Source organism: Pieris rapae, chromosome 7, assembly GCF_905147795.1.
Source record: "Pieris rapae chromosome 7, ilPieRapa1.1, whole genome shotgun sequence".
Taxonomy (NCBI): domain Eukaryota; kingdom Metazoa; phylum Arthropoda; class Insecta; order Lepidoptera; family Pieridae; genus Pieris; species Pieris rapae.
This window is the reverse complement of record NC_059515.1, coordinates 5837715-5862334: the sequence shown is the minus strand read 5'-3', so window position 1 is coordinate 5862334 and position 24620 is coordinate 5837715. Positions and strand designations below refer to the sequence as shown.

At 31.2% G+C, this 24620-nt stretch overlaps 1 protein-coding gene across 1 annotated transcript in view; it reads right to left on the bottom strand.

Moving 5' to 3' along the window:
• Positions 1-22461, bottom strand: part of LOC110993526 (laccase-1-like) — a 47154-nt gene extending 24693 nt beyond the window's left edge. The window contains exons 1-5 of the mRNA XM_022259821.2: positions 22304-22461; positions 8739-8804; positions 2970-3538; positions 1142-1299; positions 772-915 (exon numbers count right to left, since the gene is read on the bottom strand). Coding sequence (XP_022115513.2) covers positions 772-915; positions 1142-1299; positions 2970-3538; positions 8739-8793 — 926 coding nt within the window. The 5' untranslated portion in view covers positions 8794-8804; positions 22304-22461. The remainder of the gene's footprint in view (positions 1-771; positions 916-1141; positions 1300-2969; positions 3539-8738; positions 8805-22303) is intronic.
• Between the last annotated feature and the right edge of the window lie 2159 nt (positions 22462-24620).

Here is a 24620-nt window from a genome sequence, read left to right as displayed (position 1 = left end):
GAAACTTATAAAGTGAAACCCGGCTAAGTTTCTTGGTCGTTGTTCACAAAGGACTAGTTGTTACAACCGAAAATTAAGCTTCTCTTTTATAGTCACTCTACCTACTTGTACCTACGTATAACGGAACCATTAATTAATGATTCATCGGAGAATTTCCGATATCACAAGACATATATAACACGTGAGTCTTTTTACAGAAAACCTGATTTCCTTAATTAAAATGACGCTAATATGGAATTTTCGGTAGCCAATTTTAATATAAATTAGTTTGATTTCAGTAGGTGTATTGCATATGGAAAACTTATTAATTGCGATTTAGTTCATTATATCCCAAATATATTTAGAATATGGGTAAAAGTTTATAATCCCGTCGGATTCACCAATTTGAGGGTTTGTTTGCTTAAAGAACTTTCCCAGTAAAAACTATATTACCCGTTAAATAAATATTTAGTACGATTCTTACCAATCAAAGTGGTACTTATATATCTACTGACTTAAAAGTAACTTATTAACTTAAAAAATATATTATAGCAAAAACCTTATACGAGTATGCACATGTGACATGTCCTGCTTAAAACCTTATCACAAATCTACATAAATTCTGCGCGGAAGTTTTTATTTGCGATAAATTCTAAGAAATTTATTTAAATATTATGTAATGTTGTGTTAAAAAATACTATATGCAGTATATTTTTAGCGATTTATTTCGTGATGCAACATTGGATAATTATCGATGATTTAAATCCATCAAAAAATTAAGGTATACACTACCTATCGTAATCATAAAGAACTCCATGTGGTTCTTCTGATTTGGGTTTCCTGATGATGAAGGGGCCTGCAGCCCCATCAGCTCTCTGCATCCCAGAGTGTGAGTGCCAGAAATGGGTCCCAGCTTGGGTAGCGTTAAATTGGTACCTAGAATAAAGCAACGATGTCAAACATTACAGTGTAAAACGCCTTAATATTTACACGAAATAAATATGTAAGGTAAGAAATATTTTCAAGAAGAAGCTTCAAGTTTCACTTTACACAACTGATTTATACATGCACATGTCTAATACATGCAACCTTGCCGTATATTATATTGCAACATATTTTACAGTTATATTTTAAATTAGTTTTAGGTCGCAAATTTGCTTACCTAAAAGTTGTTTCAGGTACAATAGGGCACTGTGTTATGTATGGTGTTCCGTCCATGTAGTTTGTGCCCCTCTGATGCTGTCCATGCCAATGCACTGTGGTGCCTTCGGTCATCAGATCGTTCTCGACATCCACAATTATACGATCGTATTGGCACACCTGTGAAAAAACAATATAAAACTAACACAATGACAACATATAATTTTTCAATTTTTGAAATGGTAATATTGTTGTCGTTTGAATTTATATTTAGAACTCGCTACTTATACGTATTGCACTCTCAAGAAAATTAAAATGCCGTATGTTGAAAACTGTATGATATACATATGTTCTACGATGTATGTTCTTTATAGAAATGAGAAATGGAACTTGTTCTAACAAGGAACAGCTGTGGATATCCGCGACATATCTGTCTATGGTATGTTATGTTTTTATTATGCATTTTTAATATTTACACTTCGACAATACAAATAAAGTGCATAGTGAACTCTTGTTTACACAAAGTGTAATGTATATTATATAGTATGTTTATTATTTATTTATTAACATTACATTTTTTAATGTAATGCTCGTTGCTCGTTGCAAAAAAAACTGAACATAATTTAATGAAAAGGAGGGCAACTGGCTTTCGAGCGATTTCTTCCAGGCAACCACTATTTAATTGTATGTGAGCAAATAGTGAGCAGGCTTATTCAAGTAAGCAATAATAAATAATATGAAAGAGGAATGTGAAGGATGTCATTAATTCGATTACAAAATATCTTGACCATGAAGCTTCAAAAGCGTATTAATTAGGAACACGATTCAAACAAAATTGCCACCGAAATGAGCAAGAAACTGAAATAGTAATAACACTTAAAACCGGAGATTAATGTAATTTTAATAGTCATAACATTAAATTCACACCCTTTTTTACTATATTTTTTAATATGTATATATATATATATATTATTAGTTATGTTTATTTTGTCAACACGATTTTTAATAAAAACAGACATTTCATTTTTTGTAGATTTTGGTGTAAATAGCAAATAATGTTTTAAACGTTTTTTTAACATTACGGCTTTTAATAATTAATTTTGTTATAATAGCTCATGAAATCATCGATAGACGTTGGACTTTTTTCACTGGTAATTATGTAATAAAACCCACAGAGCATTCCGGTGGAATTCCAATTATGAAAAAATTTGATTCATTCATTTATGAAATTTTTGCTTATTAGGGAAGCCACACACTCTGTATGGTAAAAAAATACGCGATACATACATGTACATATTTTAGAAGAATTTCGTGTATTCTAAATTAAAATACACTTTTATGGGATAAATATGTTCTATTATTCTGTTGATAAATTTTCAAAGATTGTTACACATAACTATATTTTATGTGAAGACGGTTAAAAAATTACCATTCGTTGTTCTTACAATTATAATTGCTATACATATATTAATATATTTATGACCTTAAAACTTTAAAAGTTTCTTCCAATCCCCGATGATTGGTATTGTAGTTAAATAATTTATTGGGACAGTACAAACATATAACAGTGTAAAAAAAACTTGGCCATTAAAGAGTGGCGGAGAGTTTATTGTCAGTTCTTCTCTTCCGTTCTACGCCCTTGATTTGAGAACTCTCAGTAAATGTGTTATAAGCATTAGACGTATATTTCTTTTTTGACGTTCAAAAGTGTACATTATGTTACCTAAATAAATAAATTATTTTTGATTGATTGATTGATATTATTATTCAACAACCTCCATACTACGGAAAAATTGTGTAAATGTGTGAAGTAGTAAATTTAGTTGGTGTATTAATAACAACATAAATACCTCAATAGAAGGTCCAGGCATTTTCCTATTTATCACTGTCAACGGTCGACTGATCCCATCAGCTGGTATACAGTCAATTCTATCACAATCTGTTTCATTATATGGACAATCAAAACAAGCTTTACTCATAGTCATATATAATTCAAGACTAAAGTGATAGTAACATATCATTGGTTCACCACCCTCCACACAGTCCCTTTGACAAGGATGTTCACCGCTAATCAGTTCACCAGTTACTTCATCATATTGCACATGTGTTTTATACTCATTCTTTAGTATATGTCTTGTAGGTTTTTTGGGTACTTCCACCATCCTTCGGGGTACCATTGTAGTATTTCGCCTTTTTACTTGATATTTAAAATCATTGAATGAATCATTTGAAATTATTGGTAGTAGGAGTTTTGAGGCGCTTTCCAGAGGCTTAGGAGTATTGTCTAATACTTTTATATTTGGTTCTTCGGTACTTTTGTCCGTCATCTCATTTCTAGTATCCAATACATGATCTGTAGTAGCTTCTATAGCCTCAGTGGTTACTTCAACTGGAGATTGCACAACAAAGTCTTTTGAATCTGAAAAAATATTAAATATTAACTCCCATGAAATATGTTATATGCGTAGAATACATATAGAATTTTGAGCCTGCTATTAAATTGCTATCCCAGTGATATTTATATGTAAATTTATAAAGCACTAGTGCTATAAAGTACTGTGTATTAAATAAATTGATACAAAACTTAATTTTAATGAATTGAAAACACTTTGTATTAACTTCTAGTATTCATAACTGATTTTTGAATTTCGAAACTAAGGGCCTGTTTCACAATGTATGGATAAAGTACCAAATAGCTATGCAACACATAAATAATTCGAAAGTTCCAAATAAGATACTTCGCTTTTCATGACGAATAACGTTATCTGACAGTCGTGAAACGCAACAATAGTGTTTATCCTACCAATAAGTAATGAATAGCTTATTTGGAACTTATCCGGACATTATGAAACAGACCCTAAATGTTACAATATTTTGAGTTAATAATAAAAATTTGTGGTGGGCTGCGATTGCCGTGTATGAGATGGTGCTATGTTAAGAATTATGTGTTTGTGTTAAATTTATTTTAATTTTGCGGTTTGCGAATTGTGGTCCATTTTAAGTCCTTACTGTTTAAATGGTTATATTTAACTATTAATTTATAAATTCTGAAACAGGATGGTGCACCATCCAGATAGTAGAACCAAAATACACTTGTTTGTGGTTTCAAATTTGTTAAGACATACTTTAGTTTTATATATCTCACTTATAATATTCAGCTTTTTTTAATTAAGTTAATCTATAAATAACAATTAAGCCACAAATTGTTTTATTTTAGTTACAAAACCTATCTTTATTCGAAATTTATTAATCAATTTAGAAGTTGTTTTTCCTTTTTCTTCCCTAAACATATTTAAACTAAAGCTTTAAAACTACTATAGTAGTTCCGAACCACCGTAGTCCACAGTAGTCCTTCAAGAAAAGAGTATCATAAGTACGTACCATTAAGTGGCAACGTACTATCGAGCCCTCTAGCATTAAGAGTCCATGAGCGGATATGAATTTTCCCCCTGTTCTATTAAAAAAACATATTGTTCAGACTAAATTTCAAATACTCAATCTATCTCCAAATAAAACTTTATATTTGCAGAGATGTATAAAATCCATACACAATTATATCCACAAAATTCTATAGTACCTTGAAATTGTTTTCATAATAGGCATTTTAACGAAGAATGAAGCGTGTTTGATACCGACACTGTATTCATTTGGCCCGTCAAAAATACCTGCCCGAAATTGAAAAAGGTAGGTCCGAAGGGATCTTGCCCCGTTATTAAGATTAATAGTTTTGGATGAAAATGAAAATTAAACGTATTTCATTATGCGTTGGCTAAAATTCCGTCGATTTGAATACAAAATTTAATATCTAAAGAGTTATTAGTATGAGATGTTAAATGGTATTTGAATTGCCTTTTTTACAAATAAATGTGGCGTGTTACTTAGGCGTACTGCTTGTACTACACATCAATTTAAATCTTAGGTGCTATCAGCAAATAATTTTTTTTTTTCATAGAACTGGCGGCAAACGGGCAGGAAGCCCACCTAACATTAAGTGATAACGCCCATGGACACTCTCGATGCTAGAGGGCTCGCGAGTGCGTTGCCGGCACGTGTATGCAATTTGTTAAAACAAAGCAAGAAATGTTTTAGTAACAGTCACCAATGCTTAGAGTGTAGCATGACGTAACTATCAGTCGTATACCGTTTCAATTCAGCCGGAATAGGAAAGGATTATTGAATTTAGCCGACACCGTTCGAAATGTTTCGTTTATCGAACAAAGAGAATGCTTATAATGGCTTTTCCGATTGCAAACTAACTTTAGTTTCATGATATGACTATAAGTTTTGATTAGTGCTTTGTGTAATGTTAGAAATGCTTTGAGACACGAGAGCTAATGTATTTTTGTATATAGTACGTTTTTATATATTTATTAATAATTCGTTGCATTACAATATAAAAAAATTTAACATAATTAAATGAAAAGGAGGGCAACTGGCGGCTTTCGAGCAATTTCTTCCAGGCAACCACTTTTTTACTATTGATTTATTATGTTTTTATACTGTAGACTGGTTAAAAAATATTTTGACTGATTTACTTACAGTTTTAAGATATTTCAGACTTAGTACGATTAAGAATAAAAGGGAAAGTATATATTTAGAATATACTCGTATAGAGTATATTCCAAATATGTAATACATTTGATATACATATCTATTGATTGATTAGAGTAAATAAACTGGCTAAAGTTAGATTTATATATCTTTGTAAGATTCAACGATTTTAATAGATGTATAACGGACTAACGTTCAACAAAATCTTTCCGTTTTGCTGGAAATCGAACCCAGGATCTACTAAACAGACTTTGTAAATGTATTAAACTCGGAATGTCAACATTTATTTCAAACAACAGAATATTGCTTATATATATTTTCAGTTTAAACCAGTAATAATTTAATTTATGGTAATCCGATATTGCTTTTCATAGAATCATAGATAAAACTGTCAAAAAGAATGACATTAAATAGACTCAAAGAGCCTCAGATGAAGCACAGACTAACAAATTGCAAAACAACCAAGGCAAATAGGCATTTCCATTGAGTGTCGCTACACTACCAATCAGGCTTGTAGGGAGTTGTTCAGCTTAATCGCAGCATCCGTCTTATTTGTAGCGAGATTGACTCATTTTGATACTATATGTTAAGAGATATATTTCATTAAATCGGATAATAAATTTTATATAACAAAATTTTCTTAACTCGCTAAAGCTTATAAGTAGGTTATTTAAAATAAGCTTTTTACATGACGTCAAATCAGAATTAAAAAGTAAAAACATCACAGATTTTGCATTATGAAATCTGGCATATTATTACATGCAAGTTTAAGTTTGTAATTAGATTTTTATAATCTGTCAGTTGAAGAACTAAATTTTTAGTGTTCCCGTCTGTACTGCTCTGATATGAATGTTATATGCTTTTTATAATTGTAAATTACTGTATTGCAGTGCCAACAGCTTGAAAGTGGTCCAAGAAACTTTGGTACGTCTTTAACTTGTGCTAACTTACACAAATTTCATTCCTGGCCTGCGCTGTTTGTCACCACTGAACTTAAAAGTAGGTCAAACATTGAATAGATTTCATTTAAGCGCATTTCATTTTGCGTGAAGGCTTAGCTAGAAAAATATTTAATTAAAATCGTTCGTTCTGTTATGCCCCTAAGATGTAAGCCTACAAATTCAACGCCTTTATTTTAATTAATATAACAGAAAAATTTAATAAGTATTTCCGAATCAATTCGACTTAGGGTCTTTCAATAAAAGAGCGTACCAATTCTTAAAAGGCCGGCAACGCCCTCGCGAGCCTGCTGGCATTGAGTGTGTCCATGGGCGGCGGTAACACTTATGTGAGTGTAATGCTAACATAAAACAGTCACATCATAAGTTAAATGAAATAGATGCGACTCCGCCTTTAAGCTATCTGCCTGAGATATTATCCAGAACGCTGATTTGATTCAATATTTCTAATTAAGAGTCCTTTACTCTTGTATTTGTTTTAACCATTCGAATAATTAAATATAATTAATTGAATTAATTTAACGTTTTATTAAAATTAATTATAGAAGTTAATATTCTACTTTTTTTTAATTATGCGAATTATCTTACAGATAAAAAGCTAGTAATTATACTAAATATTTTTTGGTTTACGTCGTATATTATATAATTTTCTTTATATACATTTATAAAAAATCTCGGTGCTTTACCTTAATTTGTTTGACGTGGCGATAAGGCACGTATTTCTCAAAGCTATTACACCTCTTATAAAAAATTTGAAGCCGAATTTGACTTGAAAATTTATTAGCCCGTTGTTGACCTCAGACGCAGACGTTTACGTAATTTAGAGTGACCGAAATTTAACACGTAAACATATACACAATGTTACAAGTATCAAGATTTGACAGCCAAGTGTTAGTTTACGCAAATGCCACGACGTATGCAATACAAGGATTAACAAAATTATTTCACTATAACCAGCTTAGTGGTTTGACGCAAATTAATTTAGCCTAAGTACTAAAACTAATATAATCTTTAAATTATAATAATCTTATTATATTTCTAAGTAAACCTTTATTATGTACATTTATAGGGCAGGATACAAGTATCAAAAAATACAGTCGAATTATATTTATCGCAATACAAGTCGCGACGTATGACCCAATCCAGAAAGGATTTGTCAAAATTATATCAGTATTACGAAAGAAATATTCTACTCGGGCGTTTCAGCTTTCGATTCCATATTAAGCTACGAACAATGTAAGTGAATAATAATGTAGCTTCATATATTATACCCAAGGTTAAGGACTAAATTGTTTATTTATTACTTATAATTGTTTATAAACTTGCTCGAAAATTGTACCCGCGACCCTATGTTTCGGAGATTGAGTTATTGTAAGACGGTCGTAGTCGCGCCCAAGCCTCACACAATCGTATTCAGAAACATTGTTCTTGTTAAAGGAAATCTGATTTTAATTGTTTTTGGTATGATTACAGAGAAAGCTTTTTAGTAATCTGTGTAACCATTCAAAAATGTAATAATATATACATTGAAAAAAAATATTCAACATTTATGTCATCTAAAATGTTAGGAGAGAATAACTTCAAAAGTAATTAACAGTTCTTTTTTACGCAAAAATAATATTTTTATTCGTTGTAAATTTATATTCTGTATTTTTAAGTAATTGTTGGATTGATGAGGTCTTCACCGAGTCTTGCTCAAATCACCAATTTCTCTTACTTAGAGTAAATTAGCCCTAGTTTCTCTTCCAGAGTTTCTCAATACAATTATGTATCTCAGTACAATATGTAAGTGATATATTTTGACATATGGGTCTTAGTAAGTTCAAAGTCTCGTTTCTGGATTTGACCATGACTTCACGCAAGCTGTATAGGAAGTTCATGTTTCTTGTTTTATTTTTAATTGAATGAACACTACGTTCTATTTGAAATATTGCTTTAAATTTTAATTACTATTTAAGATACCCATTTCACAATTGTTAAGCTTACAACGTAAAAGCTTAATTTTACAATAATTTTATGTGAAAGCGTTATAAAGGAGATAAATGTTGTAAATTTATAAATAATATTTTTATTCAGAGATTAAGCTGGAAATAAAGACTTAATACTTACAAACACTTGCAGCTAATGCCAAAAGCACAATGTTTCTTGCCAATGTATGAGCCATGCTGCTGAATTCTGAAACAAAAGTTTTATTTTATAAGTATAAGAAGATGCTTTATTTAGACATATCATTTATTACAAACAACAACACACATACTTAAACACACAAAATAACAATAATCAAAGAGAAAAAACTAAATAAAAGATATATTATATATATATATATTTAAATTTTCAAATATATTTCATTATCATATCATATCAAGAGTAGACACAAATCAATTTATAAACGTATAGTAAAAAAATAATTTATTAAAATTCTCCTTCCTTATCCTACTGTTATTTCCACTAACAAACTATAAATTGGAACAAAATGAATACTAAGCAAAGCCTGTACATTTTAAGGTTTATAAAAATCCATAACCAAAAATAGCCGGCATAACACGTCTTATCATAATATACTGTATCTACCTAAAATCAGAACGGAATATGATCACAAAAATTTTTTTTTCGGAGCGATTCTTTACAACAGCTTGCAGCAGATACGGGAAATATCTGTAAACTCGTTTCGAAAACGCCTGCGAAGTTTTTTTTTAGATGTATTCGAATGCGGTGATAGCGCACGATGGTGGCATGGTGTTTTAATATTATTATTTTCTTCTCAAATAAGTGTTAATTATTACATCTGTTAAATGTTGTATTTTTAAAGGATTTTGAAAGTACAGTGAACAATAGTATCGTATAGTGATTTGACCGTACGCTCCTAAGTTTGAACCTGGCTTCCGGTTCTGGCCGGTTCGACCAATGTATTTTCGATATGCGCATTTTATTATGTTTTTATTATAGTGTTGTCAGAAAGAACTTTCAGCATTTTTGTGATATTGTTAAATTGTAATTTAATAATAATTTTTTATCGCTCGTACGGTGAAATGCATTAGACCCAAAAAGGCGCCAGTGGAACAAGAGAATATATAATAACCGGAAAATATACATAAAACTATGTATTTATATTAGGACATAAAGTCCCGCCCCATAATAGTAAGGGATATTAAGAAAATTATAAAAAAGCAAAACAAGTTTCAAGAGTTTTTTTATATAGGAATAATTTTACAGTTAGATTTTTTCTGAATAACCAAACTCTATGAACAAGTTTGGTGGATGTTGACAGTTAAGAGATAATATATGTAATATATTTATTATGTATTAAATTGTTAAATAAATTTTAACAATTTAATACATATAATATATTTGTCTCCGAATCTCATCCTAGAGACTAAGTATAGTGTATAGTTATGAGCAAATGGACTAATTGTTTACAGCGCTTAACATAAATATTTTTAGTAAAAAAAAATTTACATAATTTTTTATATCTGTGTAAAAGTAAAATAAAGTTCCTCGCTCGTTTTAATATTTTACTTATTAATGTCGCATGTGTCCATGAAAATCGATAAAGAGAGAATACCAATAATCCTTGTATAATGGGAATCATCAACACTTTACTCCCAATCAATCAGATGTTTCGAAGCACACCATTATTTGAACAGTATGCATTTGAAAAACGCGTTCGTTCAAGATATTAATTTTTAATATCTATTGTTTTTAAATTTGTTTCTGTTATTGGTAAGATGATTACTAATGTATTTTGAATTAAGAAATATTTTAATACTCTTACTTTCTTCTTTTAGTAGTAATCCAGTCATCCATCCATAAAAGTTTTTTTTAATACAAGATATAAGTAAACAAGAGTGTACTTATTAATATAATTTAATTGTATTAAGACAATAAACGACATTAAAATATATACGGACGCAATAAATACAAATTTATAATAATGAAAACATATTTAGCTGGTATAAACCTGGATTTATTACAATATGACAGCTGCGAGACAATAGATCATAAATATGAAATCAATATGCGCTAAATTATGCCTTAGTTCTTTACAATTGCAGATAAAACATGTACAGTTGTGTATAATTAATTACTCAGTAATAAATTTAACCTTACGTTTAAAATCCCTACTGATGTTTTTAAACTGTGTATCGGATTTAACGCTTCATCCGCTTGGTAAACGGAACTCAGCGTAATTACGGTTACGTAATCTCTGTCGAATGGATAAAGTTCACACTTTAAATCGATATTCCTTGCAATCAGTGTTGGCCTACCGGCTTCTACGTGTGACTCTCATCTGAGGTGGTGGGTTCGATTCCCGGCTGTGAAATGGATTTCTTATGGACTTCGTCTTACGCATTTACCACTCGCTCGTAAGTGAAAGCGAAAAATTCAGTGAAGTAAAATATCGTGAGGTAACTGGCCTACACAAAAATGCCGGCGTGTGTCAGGCACAGAAGCCTTTTAAAAATTATCTCGGAGCAAACAGAAATCTGAGATGAAAAAGTTGTAGCAGTATTGGTAGAATATATTTATATAGTACATAAAATTCCTTGCAATAATTTCAAAACTTATTTAAGAGCTTGTGAATTGTTAAACGCCTCAGTACTGTAAAAATAGACTATAACAGTTGTGTTAAATAATTGGTTTGTTGAGTTCTGATAAAGATTTTAGTACTTTTAAAATTTTTCTTTGGCTAATTCCCCGACTATGATGACGACATTTATTAAGTAATATATGACTTATGTTATAATATATTATGTTATGTTTTTATTGCTGTCATAACATTTTTGTATAAATTAACAGCAAATTTTAGAAAGCTGTGTTCAAAACTTTCCAAAATTGTTTATTGGAAGTTGGTTTCTGTTATGTTCATTCCTATGATTTGTTCAGTATTGTATCTTTGTTAGCAGACATTGAACAGTCAGGACATGTACCACCGCCTCTTCGGCTGTATTGTTGTGGGTTACTATTTCGAACACACAGTTTAAATTGTTGCGCAATTGGCTGAAACCTTAAACACAATTTTACAGGGACGAAAACATATAATCTATGTATATGACACAACCGTGACCATTTTCATACACATTAGATTACGATAGCCGGTCACATCGTAAATTTCATCTGAGTCTCATGAAGATTCAGACACTTTTTAAATACTTTATTCTAAGGTATCCCAAAATCAAAGGTCTATTTGAGATGAGAGTGCTAGGTTCTTACCAACTTACGCCAAAGTTTGCGATTCCATTTGTTGCTGAATGTTCGAAATTTGAATTATACTTTTGACTTTCGCTTATCGGCAAATCATTGTCTTTGGCTTTTGGCGAAAGCATTCAGTCTCGGTGACTACGAGTGCGATTGCTAAATAAATTACATTAATAACCTTCGTTAAGTTATCGTCCTACGCTTTTTTTAAGTCAGTCAAAAGTAGTCGAACATAAAAAATTATTTAAATCAGCAAATCGCGAAACATTTTGTCTTCTCGTGTTCAACACCTATATTAATTGTATATTCACTATCAACCCAGTGAATCATCTATAAGTGGCAGTTAACTTTTTATTTATTATTGAAATCGAAGTTCCCGTAGTACCCAGTACGATTCGCTCCAATTAAATTAACTGTTACTGAATCGATGCGTGACGAAACCTTCCATATATTGTATGTGAACTTCGAGCACCGACTAATACGCTGTTTAGAAAAGCGCCATCTAACGTTGGAGAACAGAGTTAGCCTAAAGTGTGCATATCTCTATTCTGAAACCGCGTGTTCTACCCGGCCCCTATTTTCTTTATATTTCTATAAGCTTATAGATTACTTAAATAATATTAGAGTAGTCTGTTCTATGCTATCTTAGACTTGCGACTAATATTTTACATATTGTCATTTGTATTGACTAAGTGTAGTCAATACAAAGTAAGTGCGTTCTCTTGCTTAGAAAATAAGTGGCAGCAAGTGGGCGAAATTTTAATTTCAAATAAATAGAGTTCTTACCATTTCGTTCCTTTTCTTTTTTGATATTTATAAAAATATGACTGTCGCATTTAATAATAATATGTCTACCCACAAGTGCTTTGCGGGTTAATATACTAAACTACTACGTAAACAATGTTTGGTAGGTACCCTCTAAAGGACAGATTCAGAAAAGACTTATGATAAATCTGTGTAAAACGTAACAAACGAGAGTCAAACTCTGCACTAGTCCCATTTTCTGAATATAACCCTGATGACGTCATCTAAAACCCAAACCTCAAAACCTTATAGACTTAAATCAATAGTTTTTACAATATACTCAGTAATAAATACAAATTGAAGTTAGGCGGTAAGCCTCTTCCAGGTTTTATTTAGAACCACAATAGGGTTGTCACTTATCGTCCGTCGTACATGTAAATGAATCAACGATGTCGTAAAGACAAAAGTCACATGATTAAGATGCAACATGCTCCGTTGAATGACCTCGCGTCTTATTCGCACATATTTTTTAAAATTTCGAATTCAAGTTGACAATGATATTAATGTGCTTATTTGTATATATTAAAATGACATTACATGATTCTAAGAATTCAATTAATAATTAATTAAAGTTTATCGTGATGAATAATCAATAGAATATATAATAAATTATATTCTCGTAATAAATATTAATTAACATTAGTTTAAACTTATTTAGCGGATATAAAAGCGGACTTGTTACGATTAACAATATGAGACGATTTTATTGGGAACTGGCCAATTGCGCACATCTGATGGTTCGGAATACTGCCCCCATGGATACATATTGCCAGAACGCAAGAAGGTGCGTTGCCAGTTTTTTATTCAATGATTATTACAAGGATTAATACACTCCTACCTTAAAGGACCGTAAGTCAACTTGGGTCGGAAATAATTCTGTGGGCAGCTAGTTCCTCACAGTGACACACAATGTGCCTTAAGAAACGCTCAGCTGTGGAACGCCGGACATCGAGGGGGTAAAACACCGTTAATTATCAAATTTCATGTTTTCCCTATCACTGTCGCTGACAACAACTGCAGATACAAAACGACTCAATAATTTAAATACTTTAGATTGTTTTTTGACAGGAAAATGTCAAATCAGCGTCGATGTTCAGAATAAGTCTTTGCTTGTAACGTCAAATGATTATGTATGTCAATGACAGTTTATTATACGGTTTGGGTTAACCACTTTGTTATCAGTTTTAGTTCAGTATTGGTCAGTGGTATGTTTAGAGTAGAGCTAAAAATCTGTTAGTCTTAGGTCAAGCAGTCCTAGATGCGAAATTTATCGAGCTTTAGGCTGCCGTCGACGTGTGCAGTTGCTCTGCCGTCGATATCGTGCCGCTCTTGTATATGGGCCCTTATTTTTTTAGGAACAGTTGACAAAATTTAATCATTCAAACATCAACTACTACTACTTTACTGGTAGTATATACTTGAGTTGTTCGGCGAGTATTTAGACCATAATTATAAATAACTATGTATTATTGATATGTGAATTCTTACCACGTTATGACTTTGCATGCCAATTTTGATATATCTGTAATGTACCACCGTCTTTAACACGTTTTATGACAAATAAACGATTTATTATTTAATATTATAGGTTGTACTCCTTAATTTGTAGGTGTAAGGTAGACATGGATGTCACATTATTTTTATTAGACGACCCGGTAAACTTCGTATCACCTCCATATATTATTGTCAAAACTTAATACATTTTTTTTTGTTTACAAAGAGCTCACACAACAGCTGTGAAACACATTTTTAAGGCATCTATAAATATATGACAACCAACTGACTTTTTTTTTTCTTATAAGACAAAAGCTAGGTACAGTTTTAAGTAATCTACTTAACATATTACCTATGTTTCCAACCGTTTAAACCTTTCCAGAACTTCCACAAATATTTTAAGATCATAATTCAAATCGGTCTACCCATTCTCGCGTTATAGCGAGAACATCGAACGACAATTCATTTATATTTAAAACAAAACTTTTTAAATGAAAATGACCACATCCATCAAGTAATATTTTAACCGAACATGTTATTGAAACCATTTAATGTGTATCTTATCGCAATTTGATTTTGCCTGACATTTTTGGTTTAGAAATAAAAGGTTATGGGATTTTTTGAGTGCGACGCATAGCATACCGATTCTAATTTAGATTTGAATAAAACCAGATGTTTGGGTAATAAACCTGGAAATCTCTGTAAGATAAGCTTTGTTATGAAACAGTGACGCTACAACCTTATGTAGTGAAGGCTTAGAAACGAGACAGCTCCATCTGTCAGTATGTCTTAAAATCTTATCCTTATGTTCATTCTGTATCAGATGTTTTTCTATTAGAAAAACATCTGAACGGGAGTCGGTACGCTTCTTTACAATGTAAACATCGTTTTTTATAGAACAGGGGTTGCACCCGACGCTATGTGATACCGCCTAAGGACACCAAATGCCAGAGTGCTCGCGAATGCGTGGCCGACCTTTTACGAATGGATACGCTCTTATCTGGAAGAACCCTAATTCAAATTGTTTAGGAAATACGTTATCGGTGGTTTAGTTTACAGTTAAATGCGCACATGAACAAAAAATCCATTATTGCACTGTCTGCGATCAAACAAACGATGTCATGGTTGAGAGTCTCACGCTAAAGTTAACGCTGCTCCTTCTATCTATTTTTATAAAACTGGATGAATTGGCCGATATGAATGGCCCTTGCTGAGCCAAAGGTCCATTCCGCATCATACGTGGCCGCAGAAGTTTGTGAATTTTAACGGCTGATCGCGTAGCTGGATGCAGATCAGGCTACGCTGTTACCGTATCCTGCCTCGGGTGATTGCTGGTGGTGTGGGGTTTTAGTGGGTATGCACAGTAGCAAGTCCCACCCTTCTAGTCTAACCCTTCACCACCAGGCAACAGTGCCGCGGGAGGGTATGCGTAAAGCATTTCCCCACGAAAAAAAATCGTCCCAGTTACGCCCCGAGAGTATAGCCAGACGTACGCACTGTTAGATTGCATTTATTCGTTACATAGAAATTAATACATATTTTTTTTTATAGAACAGGGGGCAAACGGGCTGGAGGCTCACCTGATGTTCAGTGATGCCGCCGCCCATGGACACTCTCAATGCTAGAGGGCTCGCGAGTGCGTTCCGGCCTTTTAATAATATTTCATTATTTCGCTTCTATTCTATTATTGTACGCGAGTGGTTAATATGGAGTAAAACAAAAATCTTCTATTATTTATGAACCGTACACAGAGCTATTATTAAAATCAAGTCAACAAAAACATTTTATTTATGGAAATGTTTTTGTAATACGGAAAAACTTATTAGAAAGGAATAGCAATTAAAATAATGTGCATAAAGACGTAACCTTGACTTAAACCTCATTTATTGTGTTCATTAATGCTTAACCATGGCTTGTGAATTTAGTCATTGTGTTCAATGTCAATTACGATAATAATACGGAATAGAATTTACTTTCATAACTAGAACCTTTTTTGTAATTATGTCGTTCTATTTTATGTAAGGAATAGTTTAAAATTATTGTATTTGCTGCGTTGATTAATGTAATCTGTGTTCTCTATGATTCAGTGTTGACATTGACAGGTTGTCAATTATCCATTTATTTATATAGAACTAGACAGACCGTCACAATCCCACCTTATGTTAAGGGAGATGCGGCTTATTAGATTATATGCCTGTCCAGGAGATACCTGTTTAACTGCCGCTTAAATGAAAACGCCTAATAAAACAATTCAATGATCAAAACTATTGCTCACGGTATTTCCGGCAAAGGATCTAAACTTTTTACCATGGTAACAATCAATGTGTCACGGGCTAACCTTCGAGTAGATAGTATAATTATAATAGCAGGATACATATCACGTGGAATAGAGGAACCGCCTCAAGGCTGTCTTAGGAGGTCAGGGTGGCCTAGGCAGTGATGTCATATGGTAAGCCTTCAAACACGGATCATCGAAATCGAAACGTTGAATCAAATAACTAATAAGTATTCAAAGAATATGCTAGCTAAGCATTGCAAGATTGTTTGTGTTTATTTTCATGCCTATAATTTTTAATGATAAATAAAAAAAATATATAAATATATAAAAGCATTTGTATAAATTGATTTTCGTAATTTAATATCATCAAATACTACTTTAACGCGTCACAAACTAAAAGTTTATACATCACATTTATAATTGTTTCCTATGTAATGGATGTAAAAACATTTCCATGATTAAATTCTTTACCACGAAAATGGGAACAAATATTTCATACATACGTTATCCTTGGTTCGTCATCTTTATCTATTGCAATTAAAATGCTATTTGGAAACTGTCAACCTACTTGCCTTTCTTGTACTGTTTATATTTATGAGCTATTTTCAATTATTATAAAAAAATATTTATATCAAATATTATTAAATTTAATAACCATATCATTTTCATTTACGATAAAAATATTGTAGCCTGTAAAGATAAACATCCAATGCCAATAAGAAAGATATTATGTTTAATACAAATCCTACGTCATTTTAGATATTTAATTAACGTGTAATTAATTTTACGATGCCTAGAGTTCATGTTCAATTATGGATCATTAGGTTTGCATAGGTTTTTTTTCTACAAAATATCAATGGTTTAATTAATTTGTCGTAAAAGTAAATATGGGTTTATAAAATAAAAAGTGCTCTTATTTTTCTGACACACACTTGTGTAAATAACATGGCCGTGAACTTGGAAGACGGCATCGAATGCTTGATTCAATTTACATTCTCGCACCCACAAACAAATGTGGTCAAAAGCCATATTTCATATGACGACAATTCTATTGACCGCGAATTAACACTCAAAAGGAAATATCAGATATCATCTTCACAGAACTACATAAGGACATTTCTAGTCACTAAAAGTTTTGTAAATAAGGAAGGATAACTTAAGCATACGGAATACCCCAAAACGAAATTATTATATACTATGTTGCCTGATCCCACTGCTTATTAAGTCAGTTTGCTAATTAACAACATCAGTCACTGTTACATGCATTGGCCTGGTGCATATAAACATGGAAAAACTGTTCATCGTCTATTGCCTACAGCGGTACTTAAACTATTAATGGTGCTTTTAATCAAAGACATATAAGTATATTTCTTTAATTAATAAAGATATGAACGTTACGCTACTAAACTTCAGATTATTTCTAATGGAACTGATTATGAAAATTATTTCTTGTACTCGTTGGACGATTCACATTTCAGTAGAAAGAATAGTAATCAAAAAATATTTTTTGTATTACGCTCAAAGTTTAGAAATAATTCATATATTTTCAAATGTTTTTGTTAAAAAATAAATCTGGGAGTTCAAAAACCTCCGCAGTAATCTACAAGTTTGGCTCATATTTACGTAATATGTAGAATAATAGTTCAGCTTTGAGAAGTGTTAATCATAAACTAAAAATATTACTGTCATAAAGACATGACAGATAATAACTATTCAAATTGAAATAAAACAGAGTATAACCAACGCGACAATTGTATTTTACTCGTAATATCTGTATACAGCCGGTATGAACCGCCATAACCAATTAAACTAAAATTTTAAAAATAGAAGACGGAGTATCCGGCCATTTACGAAAGAATAAAAATTTGCAAGTGTTCTTTGTAACACTATCTGCAGACGCATTTTTAATTTAACCATAACATGATGCTAACAGACGATCTTGACAAAAAGTTGCTTCATGTGTATCTTATTGAGAATTCGTACCCTGAAATGAATAATGTACCCAAACCAAAAATAAAATTGTCGAGACGATAAGACGTAATTATATTTATTTTTCTCATTATTATTTAAATTTTACTTCGTTTTTTAATTATTTAAAACAATTATAAAACATCCGGGCGTAAATTAACTAACCTTGAAAACTGTATGCGTTAATTGCTTAAGCATATACTTTATAGAAAAACGGCAATTGTTAAAATTATCTTTGGATTTGTATATAAATTAAACTTATGTAAAGTGATTTTCAGTAATTAAATTAGACTTCACTTTATTTACTAGCCAGTAAATGAACCTAACAATACTTAAAATGAAGTATCGCTTTGCTTAATTTAAATATTGGTAGTTTCGCATCTAATAAGTTTCCAATTTTTTTTTCTTTTCATTGCCGTTTCTAGTATTATATAAAAGGGCCTGGGACTAATGCTGGGCTGGCTACTTCTAATTAATTTGCTGTATTTGTTTTAAATATTGTAGTATTGTTTGATGATTTGCTTTTTCAAAGAGTACCGAGAGTCTTTTACGCCGGCCTTTTCTCTCTCCCTCTCTGTCTTCTTTGCCCATGAGTAAGGTTGCCTTCAGGTTGGAATTTAATGAGGTGGTATAAGTGATACCTTGATGATCTTATATTCCAAAATAAACATATTTTTTATTTTATAATTTATTACCTTCGTAGATCAGTGGTTAATTTATTGTGATTGTCGTTTACGATTCCCGGTGACAATAATTTCGTATATTATGGCAGTTATTTAAGTAAGACTTTATCTAAACATATACTTATAATCAAAATTTGTCACCCTAAATTAAGCCTACTAAATATGTGTATTCTTAAGTATGGTCTCAAAAATATATATATATATTTAGTAAGGCTTAATCTCATATTAGAAACTGCTGTTCGGAATTGGAAAGGTTACTATGATGGTCTCCTATTAGTAAAGGGCAAGGCGAACCGGCTCTATGGGAAACAGTTTGAACAGTGAAAGTACTGCACATACTCTTTTAATTAGCTCAAAATAATAATAACCTAACCTAAGACTTTATTCTTATACCCTTTCTTTATTCCTATTCGAAATTTAAAATGATTCTATTTTTAAAAATTCTATCGTAAAAACGTAATGTAGTAAATAGACTATTTAAAGTTATTTTATTTTCTTATATAATGTACAAAATAGTAAAAAATGTAGTTACTTGTAAATTTACCAGAAAATCTACATTTTTTTCACAACCGCTGACCAACTAAAGCCATCTAAGTAAAATCCAATTCAAACCTAAAGAGGGTAGCAATTTTCTTTTAATATAATTGCACTAATTTTGTAGGTTCGATCCCCGGCTGTGCACGAATAGGCTTTGTCTATGTACGCACTTAGCACTCGCTCGTAAGGTGAAGGAAAACACCGTGAGGAATCTTCCTTAGTCGAAAATTCCTGTGTGTCAGGTACAGAAGGTTCATCACCTGCTTAGAAATATTCACGGAACACAGAAAAGGCTTAAATCTAATAGGTAGCGACACTGATATTAATAACACGGATGATTCAAAAACATATTAATTACACAAGTTACAAAATTCATTGACCTCATGGAAAACCTGACATTACGATCTAAGTGCTATGTTGTAAGACGTAAACCTATTGTGTAATTGTTCAAGGGCTGAACCATTAGAACTTTGTTCTCAGTTATCTATACTAATGTATAGGAAAAAATATTTTTATTCCTTAATCGTAAATTTATATACGTAATTCTTTATTACATATTTTTGCGCATTAAAAAACTATTTTTACAAACTGATTGCGATTAATGTAATCGTTATAATTACTGACAATGCATGTTCATTTAAAAATTTGGCATATCTGATAGTCCACAACTTCAGTGTGACAAATTAAAACCAATTGGTTTGAATTTATTTACAATCGTTCTTAACTAAATGAGTTAGTAGTTTAAAATAAAGTTTAGTACTAAATATTTTTTAAATTTGTTTTAATATTCGATTTATCAATTGTTTATTATTATTATTATTGCTACATACAACCTACATTGGTTGAGAAAATTGTAAATATTAAACAAATTCAACTATTTGTGTGCAAAAAGTGTACTGAATGAAAATAGAACTAAATATAAAATATTAAGTTCTATTCCAGAATCTTTTTAGTAGTTGAATATCCGAATAACCCCTTCTTTGGTAACCAAATACAAATCAAGCAGAGAAGCCCTCACTAGAAATTTCTTTCTTAAAAGTTTGTGAGCAGTGATGGCCAAGTGAATTCCTGAGGTGGTAGGTTCGATCCCCGGCTGTGCACCAATGGACTTCCGTTCTTTACGTGCATATAATATTCGCTGGAACGGTGATGAAAAACATCGTGAGCAAACCGGCTTGCCTTAGACCCAAAGAGTCGACGGTGTGTGTTATGCTTATTAGCCTAAAAATAGGTGATTACCTAATCTGAGGCCCAGCCCTAAAATGAGCGCCACTGTTTTTTTTAACAGTAAATATGAATGAATTATCATTTCGGCGTATTCGATTGCCTATTCTTTTGTGTTACGCAACTGTTATGAAATCAATTAATCAGCTTTAAATGATACTGTATAAATGTATAATTTTAATTTGAGGCTTAGATTTATACGGATGACAAAAAAATCACACACTTTATGTGAACACCTTAAACAAACTAAGTTTAGTGTTTGTCTTAGAAGTAGTGCGGTCAAGGATTTTTAAAACTTCAATTACATTGCTTAATAAACCGGTTGTAAGCTAATATTATGTGATTTATGTTAATATAGTGTGATCGAACACTAGCTACGATAAAACCAGCTAACCTCGGGTACAGGTGTTTCTCCAGGTATAGTACAGATTTGTTTGTATACCCAATACCCGGGTTATAAAAACTTGCTATAAAAAGCCAACTTAAGAAATGCTTAAAATGAAGTTTTTTAATATTTAACATTATATTTATAGTTAAAAAATAGCAAAAATGTTACAAAACTCAAACCCACAATGGACAATGGTGAATAGAGAACCTCTTTTTGGGGCTATCTGTATCATCTAAAACCACCTAGTCTATTGTTTTTATTCAACAGGCCGATTTATACAGCCATGGAACCACGCAGCTAAAGGGCGAGCTGTGTGTTTGCGTGTGTGTTGCCGGCCGAAATCGGTACGCTCTTTACTTGAAGAAGTTAAGTCGAAATAGCAATACTTCAAATATCGAGAGAATCGTGTTCATTCATAATGTTCGCTGACGCTTTTGCCTTAATTTTTGTGTCTATAATGCACACACATTATTTTAGATTCGTATCTTTGAATATGAACAATCCTCAATAAGATATATTATAAAGATAATATTTAACACTCAAACATCAACTCCATTCACATACAATATATTAGCAAAATGCACCTTTTCATTTATATCTCGAGTTATTTTTTTCATTAAACTAAACGTAAAATATACTGATGAAGCATTTATATAAATAACTTAAACTTGTCTGAATATATTATCATGTAATCGGTGAGCTTTAATCTAACGAGAGTAAAATTATTTGGGGCACTGTTTCATTAGTTGCATTAATCAAAAGTTTTGATCGATTTTTATTTTATGTATAAAATAATTAAATAAATTTAGTTTAATTACTGTGAAGAAATAGATGAACCATTTAATTTAAACGAATTCATTGTGAAATATAGGAGCATCTACTTGTATACTAATATTTAAATTTGTTTAGATATATTTTTCCTATGAATATACAATTTAAAATAAATAATGAGGCCATAAAATAAAAAAATAAAAAAATATATATATTACTAAGTTATTGTTATAAGTTATTATAAGTTATTTTTGAAAATAAACATTTGCGTATTATATATTAAATAAATAAGTAAGTAAAAAAACTAAAAAAACAGAAATAAAATACTTACATTTTTAATAATTAAATCCAAATGCTAACATAACAATAAAAATCACGTAAGTAAAATGTTTGCACAATTTCAAATTTCGAACGCCGGCGTTCGATTTTTCGCGCTCGCCCGCGAACGCTACATAGGATCTGTGGACGATAAATGACCATACTGCTACATACATTCGCGGTATCACCTGCCCGACGCATCTCGATAAGTGAAAGGAATACACAAAATGACTCACAGTAATTTCGACAGTATTTCAATGTCATAGATACGATAACAGCACGAAGTTATTAACATTAAGGTATCTCGCGTCGCCCGACCTTGGATGTTTTTGTACGTTGGGGATTTACAAGGGGTTTTTCTTGGGCATACTTAAGGATGCCTTAAAGGCGTTAGCTATATTCTTATTGTATCGGTCCACATGAGCTTTTAGAATACTATGTATTTTCTACTATAATAATAATAATAATATAATAAAGTATTATATTTATTAATGTAAGTATGTAAATAATTGTCTTTTTTGAGGGAAAATTATTGTTTATGTGATACTGATGCCTGCAATAATAACGAGAAAGAATTATTATTTCGATGGGTAACTTTTACTTTTTTAACAATCATATCGAGAAAAATATACATTACATTTAACTATAACAAGCAAATCTTCGTATTCCTCCGGTTGTAACTTAATAAATCCTAAAAACACAAAAACACTACATTTTCTATGCTTATTTTGCTAATCACAAGAATAATTTATATTAATGAGTAGTCAAAATCGATTCGTAACGCATAACTAAATTCTGACGTAAACTAAAAATAAAAATACGCTTTTCTTTTAATACAGTTTACACACAGATGTTCACTTAACATTTCAGCAATTCGCCATAATCGTAATACAAAGGCTTTATTGCATTTCTAGAGGTAAAGAAAAGACCCAAGAAACGACTTAGCAGTGTAAACGCTTTGTGTAATAATAAGTGTTAAAATATAAAAATCATTAACAAAAATTTATCATTACAAAACCGTTAAAAGATGATCATTTTTTAAAACTCAACAGACAGCAGACGAAGTTTTGTCTTTGGTTTGTTAACAATATGTCATAAATCTACTCATTCAGTGACTGGTATTACGAAGTTCGTTGGGTCAGTTAGCGCTTGTTAAAAGTATTAAAATTAAAGGATTTATTCACACTAATTTAGTTGTTGAACGTCAAAACTTGAATTGTCAGAAGATTGACGTGATTAATTTTTGTCTATGACAATTTTTGACGTTTTGTACGAAAGATGACTGACGATTAACGATCGTAGCCATATAAAATATTCTTATTTCAAATGACAAATACTTTCCAGGGTTATTTAAATGGAATCATAAAGAAAATATAACCCGCATAGGTCACATAGAAATAAAACGGTCCCTCAATTACTTGTTCCGGTCTAGACATTAGGAATTCTCGTTTTCTCATACGATATACCGTTTAACAACGCTGAAGTTTATATTATCTAATATTAATATATTATAACTCATAACTCTTTAAACGGATTAAAACGCCTTTATATTATATAATATCTAATGTTACTTACTGTCTATCGACTTTAGGCTAACGTCCAACGTATTTGATATTGGAAATAAATGATATTTGAATATCTGCTTTGTTTATAAATAGGTCCCTGCTGAATTCATTAAAAACGGCTCAGTGCTTTTGGTGATCTATCCTATATATATTTCTAATATATGTAGGCTAGATAAAAATGATATTATTCGTTTCTACGTGCATCATAAGCAGTGTTTTAAATGGACGCATTATTTTTTCTTTTATTTCTTGACTTGAATTAAACTTAATATTGTTATTTATAGTACAATCACAATTTTTTTTTACTATTATGTCTCTCTCTTCGACGAATCCGGATATGTTTGTCAAAATGTTTCTTACCTACAATATTATCGCGTTACAAACCCAAAACTCCTCATCACGGTGAAATATCATTTACATAGACGTTATCCTCTATATCTTTATGTTTATTATCTTAATTTAGTTTATCCGAGTTCAAACAAAGCCGCTTAACGTCAGTCTATGCCAATATTTAAACGGTGAATTTGACATGTGATTTGTTCGATTTTTGAAATTCGAACAAGTTCTTATTCAAACGGTTTAAATTTTTCAAAGCGTTTTTATCATTTATGTCATGTCAATCAACGCGAATAAAAATATATTTGTTTATATTCACCATTAAGCGCGTTTATCTCTTTTATTTATTTATTATAGCGTATCAATAATATTAAATTCCGAAAAATGTTTATAAAAAAAGTTTATGAAAGCAATTTTATTTTATCTATA